Raw genomic sequence first — 27,476 nt, 5'->3', positions numbered from 1 at the left:
GAGAGAGATAGAAAGAGAGAGAGAGAGAGAGAGAGAGAGAGAGAGAGAGAGAGAGAGTGGTCATCCAGTTACTTATCGATTCTTCTAAAGCAATCAAACACAATCACGACTTCCAGAAACGCCAGGTCTCAGGGGAACTTCAGCCAACCCTGGAAAAATCTTGACTTTGAAGGTGTGGAGCAAAGGGAGGAGCAGCGCCGATTGTGGCTGAGGAGTTCAGTTATGGAAATGAAATGCAGAAAAGGCGTCTTTTGGTAGTTGAAACTAACAAAGGCAGCTGTATTTTTTTTTTTTTACCAAGGTAGCATTTGAGCAATTTGTCCTGATCTGAAAGAAGGTTTACCTTATTCCTTTAGCAAACTCTCTGGCACTGAGCAGATGGCTACCCTATTAGCAACCATTTGCATTTAACATATTGCAATGATTTATGTACCACATGTCACTGAGCAAAGCAAAAACATCCAGTGGCAACTCATTAGCTGAGTGTAAAGACACATACAGAGCTCAATGTACAGATCCTTCCTGCAAACACATTTTATCTTTTTTTTTTTAATATAGCTTGCTGTTTTATTTGTATGGTGCAATAGAAATACTTGCAGAGAGTAGACATGAACCATGACATTCCTCTGTCATTATGGAAACACTGCTATAATTATAGCTCTATTACCTCCCCTTACCAGAGATCTTTCTTTTCATTTTTTTTTGAATGGTTGTTCACCAGATTTTTTTCTTGCTTTTTTCAGAGTATGAGCATTGAGTTGGCTACAAAATTTTATTTTTATTTTATTGCAAAATGCTTACAAATTTATTACAAAATGCTTATAAAATGACACCAATCCCCCCAAAAATTCTTTCAAGAAGCTGATTGACTTGTAGAAGTCAAGAGAAGAAGGTCTGCATAAGAATTTCACCAAATGATATAATTTGAAAGTTGGAAAGGTCCTTACAGTCAACTAGTTCATCTCATTTATGAATGCCATAGTTCTAAGAGTATGCTATGACAATCTTGGGGATGGGGGTCCCCCAGACTCTTTTAGAGGATCTGTGAGGTCAAAACTATTTCGATGATTTTACTAAGACATTCTGTGCTAATTAAAATGCTGTTTCTTTTTCCAAGCCCATATCTGTATGAAGCTGGCTTTTCTTAATATTCTTTACCCAAAATAACATATTGCAACAGATTGCATGCAGAAGTAGATATGAGAATCCAGTTGTTTTCCATTAACCCAGGCGTTAAGGAGATTTGCAAAAAAAAAAAAAAGCATGTAAACAAATGCCATTCTCATTAATTTTTTTTTTGTTTTGGAGAACTTTTTTCATAAAAAATGTTATTCTTATTAACTTGTAATCAGCTTATTGTTTTAAATATATTAACCAATAAAATATTCATTTTTCACCTTTCATTTCTAATATGGTAATGATTGATAGATATCACGCACACAAACAAAAAATTATTTGAAGGCACAAATAATTTTTAAGTGTATAATGGGGGAGCAGATAGGTAGCTTAGTGGACTGAGAGCCATTCCTAGAGATGGGAGTTCAAATTTGGCCTCAGACACTTCCTAACTGTATGACCCTAGGCAAGTCATTTAACCCTCCTCTCCTAGCCCTTACCGTTCTTATGCCTTGGAACAATATACAGTATTGATTATAAGGCAGAAGGTAAGGTTTTTTTTTTTTAAGACTATAATGTGGTCCCTAAAGTCATCAAGTTTCAGAACTGCTACATGGTTACTATATCATATCCAACAAACGGTCATCCAGCCTTTATTTAAAAACTCCACCAAATGGAGACCCATAACCTCTCCAGGAAGACCATTCCATTCCTGACATCAAGCTTAAATTAGCTTCTTTGTGGCCAGGTGGCACAGCATATAGAGTGCTTGTGAACCTGGAATCTTACTAAACCTGGAGTGGGAAAATCTGAGCTCAAATCCAGCCTCAGATATTCACTAGATAATTGACCTACTAAGCAAAAGTCAAGAAACCTTTCTGATTCATTTAAAGTGGAGATAATAGCAAGATCTACCTCCCAGATTTGTTGTGAGGATAAAATGAGGCAATATTTGTAAAGTGCTACATTCACGCTAGCTGCTATCATTGTTGCTTTTCATCTACTTGTTGCTTCTGGCTCTCTCCTCTGGGCCAAACAGAACATACCTGATTTCTCCCCATGTGGCAGTCATTCAAATACTTGAAGACAGTCATTGTGTTCTTCCTGAATCTTACACGAGTTAAGTAAATTTCTTGGAATAAGGCTATAGAAGCCTTCCCAACAAAGGGGAAGAGAGTCTATGCTTGCTGGTACTTAAAGGCGATTAAAAAGGGTCTGAGGGATTGTTTAACAGTGTGCTAGAGTGGAAAGATCATTGCATTTGGAATCAAAGGTCCTAGGACTGAATCCTAATTGTATCACCTAGTATCTGTGTGACCTAGGGTAAGTTACTTAAACTCTGGATCTCAGCTTCCTCATCCATAAATCAAAAGGGGGTTAATTCATGCAACAAGCATTTATTAAGCACCAAGGATACATCATTCAGTGTGCCCTATTTCTTTGGTCCCTCTCAGATCAAAATCTAGAATACTCACAGATTCAGATCATCAGAGCTGTTCTGAGACAGTAAAAGCAAACAGCAAGATAGAAATGGAAATCACAATATCTCTTTACAGACAGAGAAGTTAACATACAACAAGGAAAAACAAAAACAAAAAAAACTTGCTAAGGGGAATGGTAGGTGTTGGTGGTTACCAGTTTCCTTCAAAAACTACCAAGCCCAAGATGGCATTCTTTTCTGAGAGTAATATGCTGGCCATAGTCTCTTTGTCGATCCTAAGTCTCTGTAGACTTGACACAATGATCCTGAGATATCTCCTTACTGTACAAAGCTGCAGCCTTCTGGGATGATGTCAAAGGGGCTTGCAGGAACATTATCTATTGACTCTCATGTCCTCAATAATTTTAACTTTCTTGGGTACCAGCTACTGAATGGTATATTGACTCGATGAGTCATTGTTCCTAGTCCTACTTATCAATCAGTGTTGGAGGAGACTTTGTTGGGGAAGATGACCCTGAGTCTGCAGCTTTGAGCATTACTTGCTCTTTGTCAAGTGCCCCTACCTTTGATGTTTGAACCCCTACATGGAAATGATCACATACTCCTTCCTACCTTGAGGAGGAACAGAGATACAAGGACCCAAACGGTTTTTTACTGATAATAGCTATTTGAATTATCTTTTACTTCATAATTAAAGTTATCAATAAAAGCTGATCTCAATCTGCAATCCATTGCTGAATCCTAGTGATCAACCCCTCAATGTGTTGCGACCTTGACATACTTCTTTAAACTCTTTTAATTCTTTGTCCTGCATTTAGCCTCCCTAATCAGAGCAAAAACCCAAACAAAAAATTTTCCTTTCAGCCTAGACCTAATGCCTCAATCAGTCAAAGAATCTGTTTTGCCCAACCTAGTATGGGATAACAATTAGATAAAATAAATTTGGATGTTTTGAACATAGAAATGGAATCATTTTGGATGATGGCACCATCAAGCATGGGACTTCCTTTAAATAACTAAGTTAAAGTATAGAAGTTTATGGGAGTTGAGTAGATTGAGAAGTTAATAAATGTTTTTCTTTGTTTTTTTAAGAAACATCAATGTGTATATTATATTCCCCAACATAAAGAAAGGAGGACAGGTGGAGACAGAGGCTATATACCAAATGTTGAACTCAATGAGAAAGAATATTATCTTGAGAATTGATAGATAATGGTTCACTAGAATTTGGATTCAATGATTTCTTAGAATAAACCTCAAAAAGAAAAGATTGCTGAAGTATAGCATTAGAAGTAAAGTATAAATATGGAAATGAGGAGAAAAAAAATATTTGAGTTCTCCTACTCAGACCAGTCAATTAGATCAAGGAGCATGAGGAAAAATATAGGTGGAACTAGTAAGACAGCCATAGATGTAATGTCTTCTGGGATAAGCCGATATGCATCTGATTATGGTGGTGGCCATGTTGCACTGGAAGACCCTCATGTTGGTGGAAGATATGCATGGACTTCTTGGCTTGGCACCATATGCCAATTGCTTCCTCCCCAAGTTTCAACTCTGATAGCACCTCTTGTTGACCTAGTAGGATATCCCAGGTTTTCCCATGAACATCAGAACAGACTAAGTGATATTAAGAACTAAGCTACTTCGACATCTTTAATAATCTTGCAAGACCTGCCAAGAGAGTCCATTGTTGAGACTGAAGTACCCAGTGTCAATACAAGGACTGTCATCTCGCAGGCTGCACCACTATTTATTTTTTCCTACTCTTCTCAGCTAAATTTCTTGAAAAAGCCATCTAACACTGTTTACATTTCTGAGCTCTTCTTAATCCAACCTCATCATTCAATTGAAAATGTCTTCTCTAAAGTTTTTGGTGATCTCTTAATTGTCCTGTCTAATGGTCTTTTCTCATTCTTATCCTTTATGGCTTCATTCAAGCATTCGAGTCTATTGACCACCTAGTGCTATTCTCTCTCCTGAGCTTGTCATCCAACACCAGCTGTCAATTGAAATTCCCAAATGGATGCCTGGTAAGAATTTCAAACTCAGTATGTCCAAGACAAGACCAAATTCCACTCTCCCCACCCTCTGTTAAAATATTCTATTATTATAGAGGTCTTTGTAGTTGCACAGATTTGAAAATGTATTGTCATTCTTGTCTCCTTTCTCTCACCTCCCAAATTGAATCAGTTACCAAACCTTTCATATATATCCCCTTTTCTCTACTCATGTAGCCATCACTCTAATTCAGACATGCATCACCTTTTGGGTGGTCTATTGGAATAGTTATGTAACTGGTATCTCTAAGGTGAATCTCTCCCCTCTATAATTTAGTCTCCACACCACTGACAAAATTATTTCCCTAAAGATGTTTCCTTCCCTCTCAATAAACTCCATTTTCCACAATTACTTCCAGAGTCAATTATAAATTCCTCAATTCTTCATTGAATGGTCTTCTCACTTTTGCCCTTTCCAACACTTTGCATGTTACTCTGCTAAAAAGACTGTATAGTCTATCCAGACTAGCTTAATCTCTTTTCCTCATATACAATTCCTCATCTTCCATCTATGTGCCTTTGCATCAACTGTTTTCCATTCCTAGAAACCTCTCCCTCCTCATCTCTGTTTCTTAGAATTCCTGGCTTTCTCTTCAAGAAAATTCAAGCTTGATCTTCTGGAAAAAGGCATTTCCTAGTCTTTCCCTGACACTCTTACCCCCTCTGTACCCTTCCATTTTCAATTTCTTTTCCCTCAATTCCCCTTTAAAATTATCTTGTTCTAATTTTGTATATATCTTATACATGCCCATTTACAAACACTGTCTCCATTACTAACATACTAATTCCTTTAGGGTGAGGATAGTGTCACTTTTAAAAAAAAATTCCCAGTGCTTAGCCCAGCAACTAGCCCAAAGGGAAATTTTAATAAATGCTCATTGAACGATTGTTGATAATTGATTGCTTATTCACAAATTCTTGTTAATTGAATGAATAGATGAAACTTCATATAGATGGAACTATCAAAAGTTAATTAGTGATTTTCCAGGAAAGCTTGAAGAATAAGCAACTTTTTATGACCATAGAGTTAGTGTGATGAGAGACAAGACTTGAATCCAGTTCTTCCTGACACTGAGGATATCTCTCTTTGTATCATGCCACCTAGTCTCATAAGTGGGATATTGTAATAATCAAATTATGTAAGTGCTATATAATAGCAAAATAGTATATAAATATGGGCTATTATCATTACAGAAAAGAAAAAGGGCTATAGAGAATGGAAGAAGTTTAATTTATGTCTTTCTTATGTGGTTTTGAGACTTTAGCTCTTCCCAGTTCCCACTCTTTCTTTTTTTCCTCTGCCTCTTCTATGTCAAAGAGAATTCTACCTCTGCTTCTATGGATCAAAGTAACTGGTTTTGGCCTAGAGCACACTGGGAATTGCCCTGAATAAACCAGTGAATCTTTTCTATCTGTAGTTTTCATCTCACAGAATCTATCAATATACCCTGTCAGAAGAGACTCTCAGGCAGTTGTGAAAATCAACACATGTCCAGACCCTAAAGGAAATCAGGGCTTATGTAAGTGAACTCTCTAAGAAGGTATGCCTGAGAATTAGTCAGTCTGCCTCAGAGAATATTAACATATTCCAATTCTCCTCCCGATTCTCTTTTCCAAAATTTATGCCTGGGGAGATTTCTAGAAACATGGTGTAGGCAGATGTTCATCTATTTATCTGATCTAGCAATTTGCAGAGTATAGGAAAGGAAGAAGAAAAAGAAAGTATAATGGTCTTCTGGACATATCTAATGTTAAATTTTAGAATTGATAGAGGTATCCAAAAAATAATACAACTGGTTCTCAAAAGTGACTGAATTTGGATTGTACCAATAATCCCTGGGCTCTAAAACATATTGGAACATCACTTATTCAGCATGGACTCCACCGGGGGAATGGCAAACCTGCTCAGGGGCCAACTCCAGCCTATCACCTTCTAGTTTTGTATGGCCCATGACCCAAGAATGGTTGATCAGGGACTACACTGTATGCCAACCTCTCCTCTTAGATCATGACCATAAATGCCTTATATGACTCTCCTTGGAATATATGTTCCTCGAGGGTGGAACTAGCTTATTTTTGCATTTCTATCTCCTATGCTTAGCACAGTACTTATCATTCAGCAAGCTCTAAATAAATGTTTTTTCAGGAATCCATAGTGATCTTTTTCTCCTTGTAGTTTATGTCAAGGCTAAATCACAATAAGTGATTTCCTCAGTCTTCCATATCTCACATAGTAAAATCATTCTGCAAATCTTTACATACACTGTGTTTAGTAGGCAAAAAATCTAATAGAATAATCGATACTAAGAAAGGAACAAATACTCAGATTGCAAAGATGCTTCTTGGTTTAAAACCATCAATGCTAAGCAAATATAAGATATGTAACCCTAAGAGAGATCTTCTTGGCTCGGCAGGACTCTTATTTTCTATAAATAACATTTATATTTAATGAAAGTGGGATTAACTTTGTATTGAAAATTGAACCTGTCATTCAATCTGATTAAACAACATGGGGCCCTACAAATCCACATTTTACTCAATATTTCAGCAGAGCTGGAGTTAATTTCATTGCATGGAATTCCCAGGGCTTATTGCCATTCCCCAACTTATCCATGTTAAGGAAGAAAGAGTATCTTCTTTTGTATTGATTTCTTTTATTATAACACCACATTGATTTATTCAGGTAAGGGATAAGAGAGCAATAGCAATAGAGTTTGTCATTTGAAGCCCTTCATGCTTGACTCTAGCCTACCATTCTAGACTTATTACATATTCCTCCTATTCAAGCATGCTTCATCACTGATAAACTAGACTATTTACTGGTTTTGTTTTGTTTTTTTAATTGCATGACCTTCTATTGGCTATTTCTTTTCCCAGCACCTAGAATGTATTGCCACCTCATCTGTAATAATTGGAATGCTAAGCTTCCTTCAATATTCATCCCAAGTGCAATCTCCTACTTGAGGACTATTTTGAGCTCCCCAAATGCTAAAGCCTCTCCACAAAATCACTTTGTGTGTGTGCATATATATATACAGGGTAGCTAGGTGGAATAGTTGATAGAGAGTCAAATCTAGTGTTAGGAAGAGGTATTTTCCTGAGTTCAAATATGGCCCTAGACACTTACTAGTTATGTATTATAACTTTATAACTATATATTATATTATATAATGTATAATATATTAACCTTGTTTATCTCAGTTTCTTATTTGAAAAATGAGTTGGAAAAGGAAATGGGAAACCACCCTAGTATTGTTGCCAAGAAATCTCTGACTGTGGTCACAAAGGGTTAGATAGAACTGCAATGAATGAACAACAGTATATTTATGTGCAAACACAGGACTGAAAACAAGATGTATATATGCATACATGAGAATAATCATGCATACCTGTGCAGCATGTTTGCATATACAGGTTTGCATGTAGAGGCTTTAGAGTGTATAACATGTAAACACACACATCCATGCATGTATAAATACAATGTACATGTGTATAAATTTACACATGTGTGCATATATATGAAAATATACATGCATGTATATGTATTGTGTGCCTGTTAATGTACATATAGTGGGCACTTTATATATATATATATATATAACCTGTTTACTCTTTGTTTTTATGCCACTAATATCTAGCCCAGTGACCACTATATAGTAATCCCTTAAAATATGCCTGTTGAATGAATGGATGAATGAATGAATGAATGAATGAATGAATGAATGAATGAATGACTTGGAAATGACAGTCCTATAATTGAATACATTTTATTCCTCTTTACAATATGCTTAACATTTTCAAATTAATGGTAAATCCCTGCTTCACCATGTTTTTTCCACCTATTGATAGATTCTCAAGGGCCAAACAGTAATAATATTCTTCGAATCACTAACCAGGACTGTTTATTGAATCATGGAATCTCAGCTTTGGCAAGAACATTGGAGGCAATCTAGTACAGCCTGTGACTAAGAATTCACTCAATGTGTTTCAATTATATCTATATATAAAGATATATAATTATATATACTATCTATCAGTCATTACACTCATTACACTCTACCGTGTACCACACACTTTGCTAAGGAAATGGTTAAACCATTCTTTGTCTGAAGCCTTCTAGTGAGCGAGAAGCCATTATCTCATGAGAGAAATAGTAGATTCTTGAAATCATGAAATGTCAGATAGCAAACAGTTACACAAATATGGTTTTCTATAAACAGTAGGGGCCAAAGCAGACACATTTGCATTCTGATGAGATCTGGTTTCTATCTGTCTGCCCTCTTAGGCATGTTTTTCAGGTCTGAGAACTTCCAGTATTTAAGGTATTGGGTAGTATTGATATATTCTGTGAATTCCTGAAGTCAATTCAATGCAATCCAAAATTTATTAAGCACCTACTATTATAATAAACAATGGTGTCAGAGTTTTTTCTGTTTATGCTCTTTTATTATTTTCACATTTCTTTATATTTTAGATATGTCATGTGACAAAATGACCAGAAACTGGGGATCCAAGATATATAGGATTTTCTATATCCTACACTGTTACATATGGATTTTAATTCCTAGTGGATTGAAGAAACTGTGTATCCTGTACAGATGACCACCTCGCTCAACAAGATTCAAGATGAACCTAGAAAAATCTGGATAAAAACTTGAAGACAAAGCCCTAAGGGGAAGTTGGGGCCAAGTTTTCTGCCAGTGTCAGGATGGTTGAAAGAAGAAGGGAGAAAATGCCTATATCAGAAGCACTTCTGTGCCTTTATGCTCCTCCAATCTGCAGTCAAATAACAGGCCAGGGAATGTGTTTCTTCCAGGATGGTGGGCCAAATATCATATCTTATCTTTGTCTATGATCAAGCCATGTGGAAAAGGCTAAAAGAGTGTAAAACATGAATTCACCTTTTAATATTATTATTATTATTATTATTTCTTTTAGCCAGGAATTTTTCACTTTCACCATCTTCAAATAAGCCTTTATATTTTCTTTTCCTTTTTAAACAAACTAGGATTCAGCTTCAGATCTTAACCTCTTTTAAAATTAATGTTGTTATCATGATATTAGCAATCATCAATAAACATGAACCTTTCAATATACAAAGAACAATAAAGAGGATTATGGATATGAAACTAGGAATTTATATTGTGATCCTTTATCTTCCTTTCCTCATTCCTAAGGTCTAAACTCATGTCACTGTCATTTTCTGTTTCTTGACTAAGGGGGTTCATTTATATAGCACAGCAGATGCCCTAAGATACACAGATGCCAATAGTATATATAAAAGGATTAAAGTCTAAATTAAGGTTTTGAAATGGCTCTTTGTATTTACTTATGTTATATTTTGGGGTCATCCAATGATAATATCCCTGCTGCTGTTGGGGAAGAAGTTAATACTTGCCATCTGCTAGTTTCTAAAGAGCTAAAGAAATGATATTTGAAATTGGATGGAAATTAAAATACAAAAGAATAATATATCCTTTTGAAAGTGTCTTCTGTAGGAAGTTTCATTCATTCATTTGCTTAACAAGAATTTTCCAAATCTAACCCCTGATCCTTTCTAGTCCTACAACTACAGTTGTTCTTCATTTCTGAGAGCTAACATGTTTCTTCTGATTTATTTCCAATTTAAAATACAGTCTTAAACTATGATTCCAATGAGCTGAAAATCTTTTGATTCGATGTAGAAGATAATTCAATGTAGCTCTTCCCAATGTATATACCGTCATGCCGATAGGCATCCACTGAGTGTGTGCTGAAAATACTCCAAACACACTCACTCTACTCTCTAAGAAATTTTATTATTTTTGTCTTTCATTTTCAAAGTTTGCATTTAAAACTAAATTCTATCCATCGATCAAAATGAGTTGTTTTAGTTTCTTTTGTTTGACAAATAAAATTATATCCTTTCTGATATAGTATTCCATAAGTGTTTCCTTTAAAAGAGCACTTCCAGGGTGCAGAGATGAATGAAATATTCTATGTATATCTATGGTTCTAATAATAATATTATATTTTCTAAAGTCTTAGGCCCACAACCTTAGAACCTTAGAGTCATTTCCCCTCCCTCTCTTTTCTACAGATGTTATTCTAACCCAGGTCCTTATCACCTAAATTACTACAACCACCTTAAAAGTATTTTCTCTCTCTCTCTCTCTCTCTCTCTCTCTCTCTCTCTCTCTCTCTCTTATTATTCTTATTCCTAACTATACCATTTGGAGCTGGTAGAATAGTATCAATAGTCTATAATTCTCTGAAGACTGTTATTTATCATGGCATCTCTCTACCAGGACCTCAGGGTTTTCCCATTGTTATCCTATTACATTAAATCTAACTCTTCTTCAATCAGGCATTCAATAGAATGCAAAATTTCTGAGGAAAGGTACTGTCTTGCTTTTATATGTGTCTCTCCATCATCTCATGTAATATCTGTGTTGTTAGTTGTTGCCATTGGTTTGCCCTTTGTTTTTGAAGAAGATCAGTGGCATCATGGGGTGATGTCTCGACTTGATTGCTGAACTGGATTTAAGTGAGACAATTGGGCAAAGTAATCAACCTCACTCTTCTGGTCATCAGAGTCAAAGTAGTAGGGCAAAAGACAAGAGAACTGACAATGGTCCAAGATGACCTTGGCTATTAAAATCCCTTTCCTCTAGGAAAATAAATATAGTTTCATAGAACAAACCTATTCATTGGTCACATCTGCAAGTGTATGTCCTGCCCCCTTCCCTGTTTCTATAGTGGTCACCACCATTCTCCTGGTCACCTAATTTGTAGCACTGGAGTCAGCTGAGATGTTCTTTTCCTCAGTCCCCATACATCCAATCAATTGCAAAGCTTTAACAATTTTACTTCTAAAACATTACTTTTAACTTTTCCCTTCTTTCCACTTACGTAGGCTCCTCTTGAGTTCAAAGCTCAATGTTTTTACCTTTAAATATTGAAGCAGTCTCTTGCTCAGTTTTCTGGCTTTTGCTTTTTCCAATCCACCCTTAACCCACATGCCAAAATAATCTTCCTGAAGCATAGGTCTGATTCAATTGGCTCCCAATCACATCACCTCTCTTAATCTCAGTTTTTTCATCTATAAAATGGAAATAATAATAGCACCTACCTCTCAGGGCTGTTTTATGGATTAAATGAGGTATATATCACAATGTATTCTGAAAAATCTTAAAGGGTTACATATTTCATGATTTATGGGAAAAAATACAAAGCTAGTATCAGTTTAGTGTTTCAGGGCCTTTACAACCTATTTTCCTATTTTCCTACCTATTTTCCAGGCTTGCTTCCTACTTCTTTTAAGGACTCTATATTCTAGCCAAACTGTTCATTAAACTGTCCTAGTTTACTAGCAAATGGCCCACCTGCTACATGAAGTCACTATTTTATCTCAGGTGTGACAATGGTGCATGCCTGACTCTTAGAAATATTCAATTCCCTCTATTCTGAGCCTTGGGAGTATTTTACAATCTAATTGACAATGTGTACTCTAATAATACCAATTTGACTAAGCCATGAAGTTATGGGGTAACTTGGGAGCAGGACTCTCACCTGGCTGTTTTGCTCTTTCCAGAATACCAAGAAGGCAGATCTCCTACAGCAAGCCAGTACAGACCCTAGGAATGAATGCTGATGGAAGGAATGTTGGGAAAGGCAGGGGTCCAAAATACGGGGAGTCCCAGAGGCCTTTGGCAGGGGCAGTAGTGGGCTGAAGACTTACTAATTTGCTACTGATAATTAGGATACAATTTACTTGCAAGCTATAGAATAGATTCCATAAGCATTGGACTAGGAGAAACCATTGACTTCAAGATGGTCTTCCATACAAGATGAAAGACACTACCAAATAAAATATCAGTGAATCTTTTGTAGTCATTCAGTCATTTCAGTGTGATGTACAACTCTCTGTGACCCCATCTTGGGTTTTCTTGGCAAAGATACTGGAGTAGTTTGCCATCTTCTTCTCCAGTTCATTTTACACATAAGGAAGCTGAGGCAAACAGGATTAAATTATTTACCAGAGTCATGCAGCTAGCAAGTATCTGAGGTCTGATTTGAACTCAGGTCTTCCTGACTCCAGACTCTAGCTGCCCATCAGTTAATCTTACTTTCTTCTAAAATTCATGATACTATTGCTGTAATTAGAATTTGAGGACTTTCTGTATGGGAGGAATAAAAATCCTTTAGCATTTCTATTTATCTCTAAAATGCAGCAGATTGTACCTCATGGCATTTCATTTTTCACATCTTTGCTGACGCTTCCACTACAATTTTTCCTGCTTAAAAAGAAAACAAAAAGAAAAATTATCTATTTCAACACAATTTCCTATAATTCTTAAAGAAAGATACCCAGCATTTCCCAAGGTTCAGGAGGAAGGGATGAAAAATCAGGGAAAAAAGATCTCTTTCAAGGCTACCCTTTCCCTATGATAATCTTTCAATCCTGCCATACTCTGAACCCACAGTGAAAGATGATGCTAACAATGAATAGAGTAAAATACATTTAGGGATATTTTGCCAGAGAAAGTTTTGAGCCACAGGCACTAAAATTTCCTTACTCCTTGGTCATTGTCTGATCTTTTAAAACCCATTTAACCTCCTCCAAGTAAAGTAATTGCTAGTGCTTTAAGGAAATATCAATTATTTTTTTTAAATCAACCCCTATTGAGTTAAAACATTCCTTATCCTAAGACTGACAATTAAATTGTGAGTCGGTATGGTGGGTTCTCCATGGAATTCATTAAAACTAGGGGATACAAATGATCAAGTCATTGATAGGACACAATTGCCAAAAAATGGAATTACATTTACAAATTTCATTTAAATTATTTAAATCATTTACAATGTGTTTCCATGTTTTTGGAAACCCTTTGTGGAACCTATGATCTAACAAGTTCATGAGAACTCTTGGACTAATAGTAGTGAGTCAGTATACTTCAAAGGTTTGTTGGTCATTGCCTTCAAATCTAATGATAGAAACATCAAGAATCTTTGAAGCTACCATTGCAGATAAGATATAACCTGTCAGAAGATGCCCCCTAGAATATAAACCTGAACACAGACAGTATTTAGTTTTTATCTTTGGATCTCTAGCATCTAGAACATTATGGGTGATTAGTCTTTCCTGATACCCCTAGTTGCAAAAGCCCTTCCCCCAAACAGTGCTTTGTATTTATTTGGGTTATTTGCAATAATTTAATCTACTAAAAGAATGGCAGTTGTTTGCTGGAATGTCCTATTTTGCCTTTTTATCTACAATGTCCAACACAGTGTCTAGCATTTATTGTTTTTTTTTCAAGCATTTCAGTCATGTCCCCCCACTCGTTGAGAGCCTTTCTGGAGTTTTCTAGGCAGGGACTATTGTTTGTCATTTCCTTCTCTAGACTGTTTTACAAATGAAGAAACTGAGGCAAGGGCAGCTAGGTGGCAGAATGTATACAGTGCCAGGCATGGTGTCAGGAAGACTCATTTTCCTGAATTAAAAATTCAGTCTCAAACACTGATTAGCTATGTGACTCTTGGGCAAGCCATTTAACCCCATGTGCCTCAGTTTCCTCATCTATAAAATGAACTGGAGAAGAAAATAGCAAACCACTCAAGTTGCATCTTGAGCAAAAAGAGGGTAGAGATAGAGATGAGAAGGAAATAGATGCCAAGCATGAAGGATAGCCAACAACAACAACATGACTCAAATGGGGTCATGAAAAAGAAGACATGACTGGAAAATGATTAAACTTAAAAACTAAACTGACTTGCCCAGGATCACATAGCTAGTAAGTGTCGGGGGCCAGATATGAACTTAGAGGTGTGTCTTTATGACTCTCTGCCTGGCACTCTATCCACTGCACCATCTAGCTGCCTCTGGCACTTAGTAAGTGCTTAATAAATCCTTACTGGTTGGTTGATTGGTTAAAAACTTTCTTTGAATTGATGAATGTATTAATCAATAATCAGAGTAAGACATTGCTTTATTGTCTGGAGACCCAGATCGAGCCATTGAACCTTCCATAAAATGGTTTCATTAAGTGAAGATAGAAATAATTTTATTAATTCTTTGTATGATATTTGGCTAAAAACCCTTTTGTGTTACTTCAAAAGAAATCCTCTTTTTCCCCTTTAATGACCCACTTGCTTAAAATAAATAAATACATACATGCATTCTGGTAGCCCCAGAGAATTAGGGTTAAACTGACAACCTCCTAAGCAGTTTTTTTTTACTCTAATGAAGCTCATAATTTAGCTTCAGGAATTATTAGATACATTCACACTGTACACTGGTATAAACCTCTGAGGTAAGCCAGTTGCTTCTGTTCATACACTCTTTATAAATCAAGGAATCCTAAAGGATTTTTAAAAATATGCTACCAAACAGAATGGCCCTCCGTTGTCCACTTAAAGCCTGTGTGCATCATAAATCTTTATTCTAAGGGTTTCAGCCAGAGTTAAGTAGTAACATTTAGGTTTATTTTTAATCACAGTTACTAAAGCCTACATTTATGCATTCTTATTTGCTGGACATCATTCTCCCCCTGGGAAGACAACCCATTTGCATCAATTCTTTCAAACTATAGAATAATTGAAAGAACTGGGGATTTCAAGCACGGAAATGAGAAGACACAGGGTATATACTTAGACCTACCCTGTACTGGAATTTGGGATTGAGTGCTAAAAAGAAAGCCACTGAATCAGGGAAGAAATAATAATAAACCTGGGTGGGGAGGGTGGTTAGGACTGCTAAGAGGTGAGAATCTAGTACTTTAAATAATGATGCAGGCTAAATTTGAGCTGGAATTCCAGAAGCAGGACACAGGGAGGGGAAAGTCCTCAGGGAAAACTCTGTGAGAAAAACCAAAGAAAGAAGCACAAGGAGAGGGCCAAAAAGTAAGCAGGTCTTTGGGTGCCCGAAATAAGGGGAAGGGAAGGGGTTTAGCATTTATATAGCACCTACTCTGTCAGGCACCAAGGTAAATGCTTTAAAAATATGCTCTCATTTCATCCTCACGAGAACCCTGTGATGTCAGTGCTGTTATTATCCCCATTTATTTCCCCTAGTATTGGGGGATGAAGAAAGGCTTGAAGGAGGAGATGGTACTTGAGTTGCATCTTGAGCAAAAAGAGAGTAGAGATATATAAGACAGAAGAAAATAGATTCCAGGCATGAAGGACAGCTAATAAAAAGATACAGAAACAGAGCATGGGCGTATCCTGTATGAAGGAAACCGAGACAAAGGGAATGACTTTCCCAGCATCACACAGCTAGGAAGTGTCTTCCTGACTCTAGTCCAGCACTATTTGGAGGAAGAAGAAGAAGAAGAAGTAGGAGGAAAAGAAGAAAGTAGAAAAGGGAGAGAAGGGGGAGGAGAAGGAAGAAAAAGAGCTAGCATTTATATTGTGCATTAAAGTTTGCAAAATATTTTCTACATAGCTCATTTGATTCTCAGAACTCTGTGAGATGATACTATCATCCCCATCGTACAGATGAGAAACCTGGGGCTGCACAAAAATAAGTGACTTGCCCAAGGACACATAGCTACTACAGGTCTGAGGCGGGATTTGAATTTGTCTTCCTGATTCCAAGTCCAACGCACTCCGCAGTCACTTAGTGAGTATCAAAAAAAGACATCTCCAGGATCAATTAAAAACTTTTCTATTGAATATTCAAATCTGGCTCCAGTTTGTCTTTGTAAGAAGTTTACATACCAATCAATCAATGATAGGTATTTATAAAGTGCCAACTCTATGCCAAACATTGCATCATCATTGTGGATACAAAGATAGTGAATGGAACAATCTCTTGCAAAACTCTCTCTCTCTCTCTCTCTCTCTCTCTCTCTCTCTCTCTCTCTCTCTCTCTCTTCTCTCTCTTTTTCTCTCTCTCTCTCTCTCATACACACACATATATCACATATATGTACACATATATACATGTGTGTATATGTATTTAATATATATATATATACAGAATAATTATAAAACAAGTACCAAAGTAACAGAATTCAATGTTGTTTAAGAGGGAAGAAGACCCATCTTGGGGATAAAAAAAAAAAAAGACTTTAGAAGATGGTACTCAAGTTGCATCTTGAGCAAAAAGAAGGTAGAGAAGGAAATAGATGCCAGGCATGAAGGATAGCCAACAAAAAGATGCAGAAATGGAGCATGGGAGTATCTATCCTGTGTGAAGAAGAGGGAGGAGAAGGCTGGTTTGGCTGGACTGAGGACTCTGGAATAATAACATACAGTTAGGCTGGAAAAAGAGGTCAGACTCAAATTGTGTAAAGCTTTCAAAGTTAAATCAGAGAATATCTGTGCAATTCTAGAGGCAGTTGGGAGCCAATAAAATTTATTAAATAGGAAGAGAGTGACATGATCAGATCTAACTTGAGGGAAACCACTTTGGTAGCAGTGAAAGACAATCCAACAAACTATATCATACTCCAGTCAGCATTTCTGGGTCTTCGCACTAGCCTTCTCTCCCGATCGAGAACTAGAAGGAACCCCTGAGGACACCTTGCCTGAACATCTAAATTTACAGATGAAGAAACTGAGGCACAGGAAAATTAAGGGACCTTGCTCAACATCACAAAGATAGTGTTAGATGGCGATATGATATATTCCAAATTCTCTGACTCTCGAGGATGTTTCACTAAATCCTATTGTTTTTCCTTCTCATCTCAGTTTCTTAGAATCCTTAGTTTCCTTCCAAGTTTACCAAATGTACCATCTCTATCATGAGATTTTTCCTAATCCTCCCTCCCTAGGTATTAGTCCCTCCTCAAATACCTTGCATTTTTATATACAAATATTGTATTTCCTTAGATGTTTATGTGTTATTTCCCTGTTAGAAAATAATATACTTGGGGCAGAGCTAAGTGGCTCACTGGATTGAGAGTCAGGCCCAGAGACAGGAGGTTCTGGGTTCAAATTTGACCTCAGACACTTTCTAGCTGGATGATCCTGGGCAAGTCATTTAACCCTCCATTGCCTAGCTCTTACCACTATTCTGCCTTGGAACCAATATACTGTATTGTACTCACTTTATATTTATTCTGTATGTTTGTGTGTATATAGTTACTGATTTTGACTGACAAAACAATGGTTAGGTGACCTCACATTTCACATTAAGAATTGAATTATAAAGTTGTTAGAGTTGTGACAAACTATAAAATCATCCAGTCCAGCCCCTCCTCTTTTTATATGTGAAAAGAAACTTGAGGTTCATAGTTCAAGTAAGTCACAGATTCAAGAGAAACATAAATGGTTTACTCAATTTGAATCCGCAACTTAGCCCAAGAAATGGCAATGCCAAAAGTAGCCTGATGGGTAGAGACCTTTACATTTTTTACGTTAATGAAGTCTAGAATGCTTCCTTACACATGGTAGACATTTAATAAATTTTTTATAACATGAGATTTTAGCTTATTTTTAGTTTATTTTTAGTTTTAATAAGATTTTAGTTTATTTTAGTTTATTTCTAGTTTATTTCTAAATGATCATGAATTAAAGATTGAAAGAATCCAAATCAGTTAAGTTCTACAGTAATGAGTTTTAAGCTTTCCTAAGTGTGAGGGAGGTTCAGCATCCTGCACATAGCCAGAGAGACTTTGCCTAAACATGGTCTTCCCATGTGAACTTAGAACCAAGCAGAGAAGGACAGGTTCCTGAGTGGGCAAGGTCAGGGTCACTTTAAGAAGGAAAGTACTGAGGGCAGCTGGGTGGCTCAGTGGATTGAGAGTCAAGTTCAAATTTGGCCTGAGGCACTTCCTACTGTCACTTACCCCAGACGCCTAGTTCTTACCACTCTTCAAATCTGGAACTGATACTTAAAATCTATGCCAAGACAGACAGTAAAAGTTTTTTTTTTTTTTAAAGAAAAAAAAAAAAGGAAAGTACTTGGAATTATGTTGAAATGGATATTTTATGCTTGAGATTAACCTTCCAATGGGGCTAAGTAATTTATAACAATTGGTCATAATTAAATCAAAGCAATAATTGAATATGAGCTAAGCAATGGGAAATAACTATTGATGCAGGCATCACTTTTCCTATTTCTCAAGAAAAAAAAAGAATATGTAAACTTTCCTTAACTTCTTGATCAAACACAAAGATTTTCCACTAAATAGACCCCTCTGTCTCCATGCCACCCGTCCCTCCGAAAAAAGCAGATCGGGACAATGATTCAATGTTAATAATGTACAGGGCTATCTCTCAAATGAAGTATATACTGACAAATTGTCACATTCACCTTTCAGATTTAACAATTACAAGAGTTATTTTTGGATGGCCTGAATAACAGCACCTCTATGGAAACTTTCACTTGAACAAAAATACTAAGTCTGAGAATTATTTTCTATCAAGATCTGATTTTTCATCCAAACTTTTGCTTTGAAAGCTTTCAAAGGGAAAGCAAGAAAAATGAAACCATCAAGAAAATGTTTATTTTTCAGCAGTAACTTAAACATTACAACCTTTGCATTCAACATGTTCCTGCAAGAAAAAAAAATAATGTGCCCCCACAAATATGTACCTTGCTTATCTTTCTTCCTTCTCTTCTCTGTGGATTTTATTTATGCATTAGTAGACCTTTTTAGCCATTAGGACCATCCTGCTTCAGCAGTTAATTAACACAAGTACCATAATTTAATACAGTTAATGCTACTTGATGCCCTTTAATGTACCTTCCATTAGTGATATTATTGTAGTATTACCCTGTAAATTAAAATGAGATCAAGACTAAGAGAGGCTCTCTGTAATTAAGGTACTGGCACATTGCAATCCTTTATTATTCACCAGAGAAAATCACCCTGATTTAGTAGAGTAGGACAGCCATAAGTCAGGAGGAGTTCATGAGGATTATTAGATTTGTCAAAAAATAGAAGTATGGTGGAAATGCTGAAGTCACTGCCAGCTGTGTTTCCTCCCTCATCCCCACATTACCTTAATAAATACACATTGAGAGGTGGGAAATGGAGGTTGAATCAATAGCTGTCAGTTGAAGAATGTTCATGGGGAAATTTGGGCTCTTTGCACTAGTGATGAATCTTAGGCCAATCAGAAACTGATTTAATCTCACAAAATCTTCTAATGTCCACATTTGGATATCAGGATATACTAAGCAGAATGAGTCAGACCATTGTATCTGCATGATGGAATCCTAGATCTAGGTCTGGAAGGGACATGAGAAATCATCTAGTCCAATATTCTCATTTTATAACTTGAGCCCGAGGCCCAAAGAGGTTAAATCCAAGAGGCTATCTGGGGTCACACATGGAAATAAAACAGATCTAAGATAGGAAATCAAGTTTTCCAAAACTTCAATCAATCATACTGCCTCCATCCCATTTAGCATTTATCAAGAGGCAAAGCAATCTCTCCACAAATGGACTATTTCAAACATTTTCTCTTTATGTGATTCAATATTTGCTCATGAATCAAATAAAAAATACAGATTCCTTCTAAGCAGCAAGGGGAAAAAAAAACTGGATAGTGGGCTTTTCTTATGACCAGAATGAACTAGGTTGAAATCCTTAATCTGATATTTCCTAACTATGTGACTTTTGAGGAGATTATGTAGCCACTGCAAGTCTCAGTTTCCTAATATGTAAAATTATAAAAATAATAACTAGGGGGCAGCTGGGTAGCTCAGTGGAGTGAGAGTCAGGCCTAGAGACAGGAGGTCCTAGGTTCAAACCCAGCCTCAGCCACTTCCCAGCTGTGTGACCCTGGGCAAGTCACTTGACCCCCATTGCCCACCCTTACCAATCTTCTACTATGAGACAATACACCAAAGTACAAGGGTTAAAAATTAAAAAAAAAATTAAAAAAAAATAATAACTATCTGAAACAATGGACTTAAAGTGTTTGGCAAACATTTAAGTACCTTATAATATATAAATTAAAAGTACTGGGTTCTTGGACTAGGGATACTGAACTAATGAATATTTCTAAAGAGAAGTCTAAGCTTAGTAATTAATACTAATAAAAATCAACAGTAATCCATAATATTCTGTATTACAGTTATTAATGTAACAAGAGGCTTAAATTGAGGAGGAGGGGGTAGGGAAGGAGGAGAAGATGGAGGAAAAGGAGGAGGAGGAAGAGGTGGAAAAGGGAAAGGATGCTTCCTGTCTCCTTATTCCCAATAACTACAAAATAGCAAAGGATATTTTCACACATGCAAAGGTGATGAATGAATGAATAGCTCAACAGGAATTAACAAATGAATTAAATTTTAAATTTAAAGCCATTTATTAAATACTGTGTTCCAAAGCAAAGACAGTATCTCCCTTCAACAACATATCCTGAAATTGGCATTTGTGGAACTTTGTTCCATCAAGTTACTATGAGGTGAGTAGATAGATAAACCCCTTCCAAGGATAATGATAAAATTGATTTTGATCATGGTCGGGGATGCAGCTAGATGGAGCAGTATCAAGCCTGGCTATTCTGTGATCCTGGGCAAGTTACTTAGCCCTGTCTGCCTCAGTTTCCTCATCTATAAAATGAACTAGAGGGGCAGCCAGGTAGCACAATGGATAGCACACCAGTCCTGGAGTTGGGAGGACCTGGTTTCAAATCTTGTCTCAGACACTCCTTAGCTTTGTGACCCTGGACAAGTCACTCTACCCTAATTGACCAGCCCCATGCCCTTCTTTCTGCCTTGGAATCCATATTTAGTGCTTACTTTAAGACAGAAGGTAAGTTGTTTTTTTTAAAGGAGCTGGAAAAGGAAAAGGCAAACCACTCCAGTATCTTTGCCAAGAAAACCCCCAATGGGATGACAAAGAGTTGGACACGACTCAAATGACTGAAATGACTGAACAATAACAAGTATATTTTTGATGGAATATACAAGACAGAAATGAAGTTGGTTTTATCCCCAGTGACTTACATTCTAATGGGAGGGGGAAAAACATATAGAAAAATGAGTCAATATTAAGCAAATAGGAAATAAATGCTCTAGGGCTGTTATTAAAAAAAAAACTACTTAGAAATGGCAAATTAAATCCCCAAAAGTCAGCAACTCCAATCCCTCATCTGGGTTTTAGAAATAAAACAAAGAGGTATGAGGGTAGTTTTCCAGTACAGTAGTTCATGAGTCCCCACTGGTACACTTCCTTTATTGATTATCAGTTGATATCAATTAGCCAGACAATTAGCTTTTAGAAATAGGTATTTAATGAGCTAGTATAGTAAGAGTGGTTACTACAAAATATCCTCTCCTTTTAATCTCTGAGACCCATTCTTCCTCAAGTACATATGGGGTAAAATAAAAGTTGGCTCAGCTTAGTTTCAAAAACATGGTTGGCAAAGGTAAAGGTCCTAAAAGAGAGAGCCAAGAACTTTAAGGGAGAAATTTATACCTATGTATTTATAAATAAATTGTATAAATATATATACATATATAAACACTGTGCTCTGATTATGCTCCTTACTCAGCCCTGATTGTATTGTACATTCTGCTCTTAGAACCTTGAACTCTGTAGCTTTCATCTTATCTTGCCCCAGATTGGGTTTGCATGTCATTTCCTGCTTCTTTCCAAAATTTGTTTCTGTGCTTCTCTCTCCCCTTTTTCTTAGCTTCCCATTTTTTTATTATCTTCCATCATTCCTATGTAAGCTATCTAAGGGGAGAGGCTGTTTCTTGGTCTTATTTTTATCCTTAAATCTGAGCACAGTGCCCAACGTGTAATAGGGTTTAATGAATGCTTTATTATTCACTCATTCACTTATTTATATTACTACCAGTATTCTATAAATTTAAAAATGGATCCTTGATCCTAGAATTTATCTGACTTTAAGGAATTTTTTCACCCATGAATTTTCAGAAGCCGAGGAAATGGCTCTAATGCTATTAATTCTCAGTTCTTTAATAATAGGTTGGTCTCCTGGCAAAGCAAGAAGGCAATGGAATGCCAAGCCATCTAAGCCCCAGGTTAGCTCTTGGTTATGATTCTATTGTTATTTCTTCCTCTTCAGTGCCAGTGTCTTTCCCCTCAGTGTAGGTCCATTTCAATATCTTGCTTCCAGCATGATGTCCATTAAGGAAAAAAGCTCTAACCTTGCTTTTGATCTGGTATACAAATAAAAAAGTTGTCCCTACCAGAAGCTTCTAAGAGTATGGGCATTATGTCATTCTTGGATAGCAAGACCAAGATGGCGGACCTCTTTTCTCTCTACATCAGGGATTTATTTCCAACCTTACTCTGGTTTGACCTAAGAGACAATTAGAGGTTGTTCTAATTAGAAACAACCTCACAGATTAGAGCTAGAACGGACCTTAGAGGGCATCTAGTCCAACCACTACCCCGCTCTTACAGATGAGAAAACTGAAGCACAGGAAGGTTAAATGATTTTTCCAAGGTAATAGCTGGTAATCATATGGGCTATTTGTGCCCAATCTGTGGTATAAGACCATTTGATCAGCTATAGTTAATTACACTGTGCATTGATCCCGACAGAATTATGTTATTTTTGTCCTTGACACTCTAAAGGACAAAAAAACAAAGCAAAACAAACCAAAGGTGATAATTTGAACCCAGTTCTTCTAACTCTAGAGCCAGTGTTCCTTCTACTGTACTTTATGTCCCCTATTTCAAGTGATCAATATAAGCAACTTGTGCCTTTATCAACACATTATGTGCCTATCTTTATCCTTCCTTTCTCTAATATGGATATTGATAAACTATAGCCCAAATCTGGCCCTTCCCCTTTTTTTGTAAGGCCAGACAAGCTAAGAATGTTTTTATTTTACACCTTTAATTGTAACAAATCTTTATTAAAATTATTTTTAAAAATCTTAGTTCAAGACCTATACTGAAGCAGGCAGCAGGAGGGATGTAGTTTGCCTATCCAGACCTAATATTTTAATATTTAAATATATATTTATTTATTTATATAATATATTGCATATTATAGATTAGATGACATAATCTATAATGTAATGTATACTATAATATATTTAAATAAAGAATTGGTGGGGCTCTTTAAAAGTCTTCTTTATTTTTTCTAATCTTTTTTCTACTTTCATATTTGGGACTGGATCTCTTTATCTCACACAAGGTAAAACTCCATCAGTCATCGAATGAAGGTCCTTATCCTACTAATGGTTGACACTATTTATTAGTTATGCCCCATTCAGTTTCTGGATTCATTCCTTCTTAGGTATTCTGGGGCCCCCCTGAGCCTTCCCATATAGGTGCCATACTTGGTTCTAACATCCAATAGTCGATCAATAACTTCAGAACACCCAAGTCTAAATGGTCCAGCAGATTCACAATCTCCCTTTTAGCAAGGTTCATAGGTATGCATGACTTGGCTTCCCTTTTTTTTTTTTTATTAGTAATTCCATACCCTGACTCTGACCTTCATTTCCCTAGACAAACCTAACTCATGTTTTCACCCTTGTTTAGCTGGAATACTACTCACAAAAATTAATTAATTAATTGAGCAATCTTTTTGGTAGGCAGTGCTCTAATTATTATTTTTAATTTTTTAAGTTTCTTTGATCAAAACTTTCTGGCTTCTTTTTAAACCTTTTTTTTTTACTTTAAAACTATTCAAAATTTTTTAAGCTTCTTTGATCAAAACTCTCTAGATTACTTGGTTGACTCTCAAAAGATCTTTAAAAAAAATCTCCTTTCCAGTAAAATAAATTTCTAAGAAGAAGCCATGGTCTACTCTACTATGATCTATTTAGTATGCTTGAATTTCTCCTATAAGAGAGGAGGGACTTCAAATTCAGTACCACATTAAAAACTGTAGGAAATAAACCAGTGATTCCCAAAGTGGGAGCCACCGCCCCCTGGTGGATGCTGTAGCAATCCAGTGAGGTGGTGATGGCCACAGGTGCATTTATCTTTCCTATTAATTGCTATTAAATTTTTTTAAAAAATGATTTCCAGGGGGCTAAGTAATATTTTTTCTGGAAAGGGGGTGGTAGGTCAAAAAAGTTTAGGAACCACTGAAATAGACCAAGATGATGACATCATTAAACCAGGGAATTACAAGATCCATTCTTTATATAATAAACACTACTTTTTTCCTACATATTTTTTACTCTCCTTTTTTTTTTAGTATCCTACATAAATTGATAGGTAAAATGTGAGGACTTCTATTTTATTTCCTGTTTTCAACATATATGTATATATATATATACATACATATATATATATATATATGCAGAGAATCAAACAAATATATGATTCTTTCTTATGCATTATTTCCTGACTTGAAAGCAGAATTTAGACTCCCATCCAAGATTCCAGCAAGATCTTCATTTTAAGTATTATTCCATTGTAGACTAATTGGCCCACCTCCTGGTCTCTACTACTCAAAGTGTCTAAACAATCTCCTGACATAGGAAGAGCCTTTGTCTTCTGGGAGACCATCTCTTCCATATGTGTGTATTTCTTCGTCCTGTTTTAAAAGCTGCAAAAATCTGTCAAGTTTAGTGATTGAAAGGCTTAGTTCAGAGAGTCCTGCTGAATCTTCAAAGTGTCTCAAATGCATTCAGAAACCCACTTTGAAGCATCTAGAAAACTATTTTGGAGGGAACTGATCACGGTACACCGCCATCCTAACTGGAAGAGACAGACCCATTCAAGGCAGTTATTCTCTTACCTTCCATAGACCTTTATGTCTGAGATCGCATAAAAGTAGCGGGCCAGGTGCTGCTCATCTACAAGTATTTCCCCAATGGCTGGCCTCAGAAGTCTTATCCTCAGGTCTGTGATGGTAAAGAAATCTTTGAGTTTCTTGGTGGTGTCCAGCTGTCCGTACAGGGAAGCCATGTTGCGAAGCCGGGGTCCGGCAAAAAACGCAAACCTATCTTTGATTTCAAAGTGGATTATTTTGCTATTTGTCATGTACCCCTTGGAGTACTCTTCTGTGCAAATGATTTCTAATATTGTGTGCTGCGATAAGTCCTTCACGGATTTAGGATCCATGTGGAAAGCATCTAAGCAGTCTGTGGCATAATACTGGTAGGGCTGCCATGTCCGTCCATAATCAAGCGATTTCTCCAGGATCATTTGGTCTGGACACCCAGATTCAAAGGTAATAACTATGTTATCTGTGAGTTCAATGGTTTTGCTCCAAGACAGAGTAATGTTAACCTGGAGAGGCTTGGGGTACTCCTTCCAAGTAGCAGACTGCCAAAATGTGGAGGGATGTCTTCCTTCAAAATCAAACATCAGTTCAGGGGGATGTGCCAGCTCAGGGGTACTTGCATCACATTCATTATTGCACATGTAGGGGTTGCCCTATGAAAGAAGAACAAAATAGCTTTTACCAGGGGGGCATGGGGAATGGAGCACAACATAACATGGATTTGATATGAGTACTTCTGACCTATTGATGCTGAGAAAGGCTACCATAAAAAAAAGAAAGAAAGAAAGAAAGAAAGAAAAGAAAAATAAAAAACTTAAAAAAGAAGGAAAAAAACCACATTTCCTAGTTGAGTGTCTTCGTTTGCCCTAACTAGACTCTCTTCTTTATTAAGAAAAAAATGGAAAAGACCACAGCTTCCTTTTTTTGTTGTTGTTTTTGTTTTGATTTTCCTTCCAAAGAGCTTAAGGAAGAAAAACAGTTCATTTATCCCAAAAGTGTTTGACTCATAATTTGGTCACAGAAGCATCACGACATTGAACAACTGTCTAATGGTTGGATAGCTCTGATTCCTTTTAGAAAGATACTACCACAAAGCAAGGAACATTTCTTTCTGCCTCAAGTAAATTCTTCAAGAGCGCAATTCATTTAAGATTAGAGGGAAGTGTTTGTGTGTGTGTGTGTGTGTGTGTGTGTGTGTGTGTGTGTATACAGAGAAGAAGGAGAGACAGAGAGAGACAGAGACAGAGAGACAGAGGGAGAGACAGAGTGGGAGGGAGAGGAATGGAAGGGAGAGAGAGGGAGAGAGTGGGAGAGAGGGAGGGAGGAGAGAGACACAGAGAGAGAGGGAGGGAGAGAGAAAGAGAGGAGGGAGAGAGAGAGAAAGACAGAGAAAGATAAGGAGAGAGAGAGAGATAAGGAGAGAGAGAGGAGAGAGAGAGAAGGAGAGAAAAAGAGAGAGAGAAGGAGAGAGAGAGAGAGAAAGAGAGAGAGAGAGAGAGAAGGAGAGAGAGAGAGAAGGAGAGAGAGAGAGAAGGGAGTCACTTTGAGGCAAATATTTTAGAATTAATTAATTAGAATTAGTAATCTACAAAATACCTGTGTGCTACTTATAAGGCAAGATTTCTAATGCTGTTCTCATGTTTGTCACCCCTTTGTTTCAAAACATCATCCTTAATGAGCTTCCATTTTTATGGAAGTTATGGCCTTTTTGTAAACATTTACTTTGTTCACCACTAAATCTCTGGGAATGGGGTCCATTATAAACTCTGGGGTTGGATCAAGGTATCTGCTTCAAAGTATATTAGAAATGACTTTACATGCTTGGGTTTTCCATCATGGCATCACTAGTTCAGAGACCTCAGGAATCTTTTATTCCATAGATGTGTAAATGAAACTCTAAAGAGGGCTTGGGTTCATCACCCAGGTAGGGCCTCTGAATGCAAAACAAAAATTCTTTCCATTCACCAGATTGCATCATTCTAGAAGGCTGCTGAGATAGGCTAAAGATCAGCATTATTATCTGAGAGGAAAATATTACCAATGAAGAGAATCATGTCCAGCTGCTTACTTGTCCTCCATGGCAAGGTGAAAGTAAATTAATTTACATTCTTGACCTATTGATTATATTCACTTGTATACTCCCTTCTTACAAAAAGCTACTTAATCTTGGATTGACCAAAAGGAGGTATGTCATATCTGGTTGGTACACCCTAAAAAGTTATTAAGCATTTTAAGCTGCACCAAATGGCTGA

General features: G+C 36.6%; 1 protein-coding gene across 1 annotated transcript in view; it reads right to left on the bottom strand.

Moving 5' to 3' along the window:
- NTNG1 (netrin G1) overlaps nucleotides 1-27,476 on the bottom strand; it is a 392,606-nt gene that overhangs the window by 139,425 nt on the left and 225,705 nt on the right. The window contains exon 2 of the mRNA XM_044675501.1: nucleotides 25,237-25,877. Coding sequence (XP_044531436.1) covers nucleotides 25,237-25,877 — 641 coding nt within the window. The remainder of the gene's footprint in view (nucleotides 1-25,236; nucleotides 25,878-27,476) is intronic.

This window comes from Gracilinanus agilis, chromosome 4 (assembly GCF_016433145.1).
Source record: "Gracilinanus agilis isolate LMUSP501 chromosome 4, AgileGrace, whole genome shotgun sequence".
NCBI classification, from domain to species: Eukaryota; Metazoa; Chordata; class Mammalia; order Didelphimorphia; family Didelphidae; genus Gracilinanus; species Gracilinanus agilis.
Note: the sequence above shows the minus strand (reverse complement) of the source record. Positions and strands in the feature narration are given on the sequence as shown.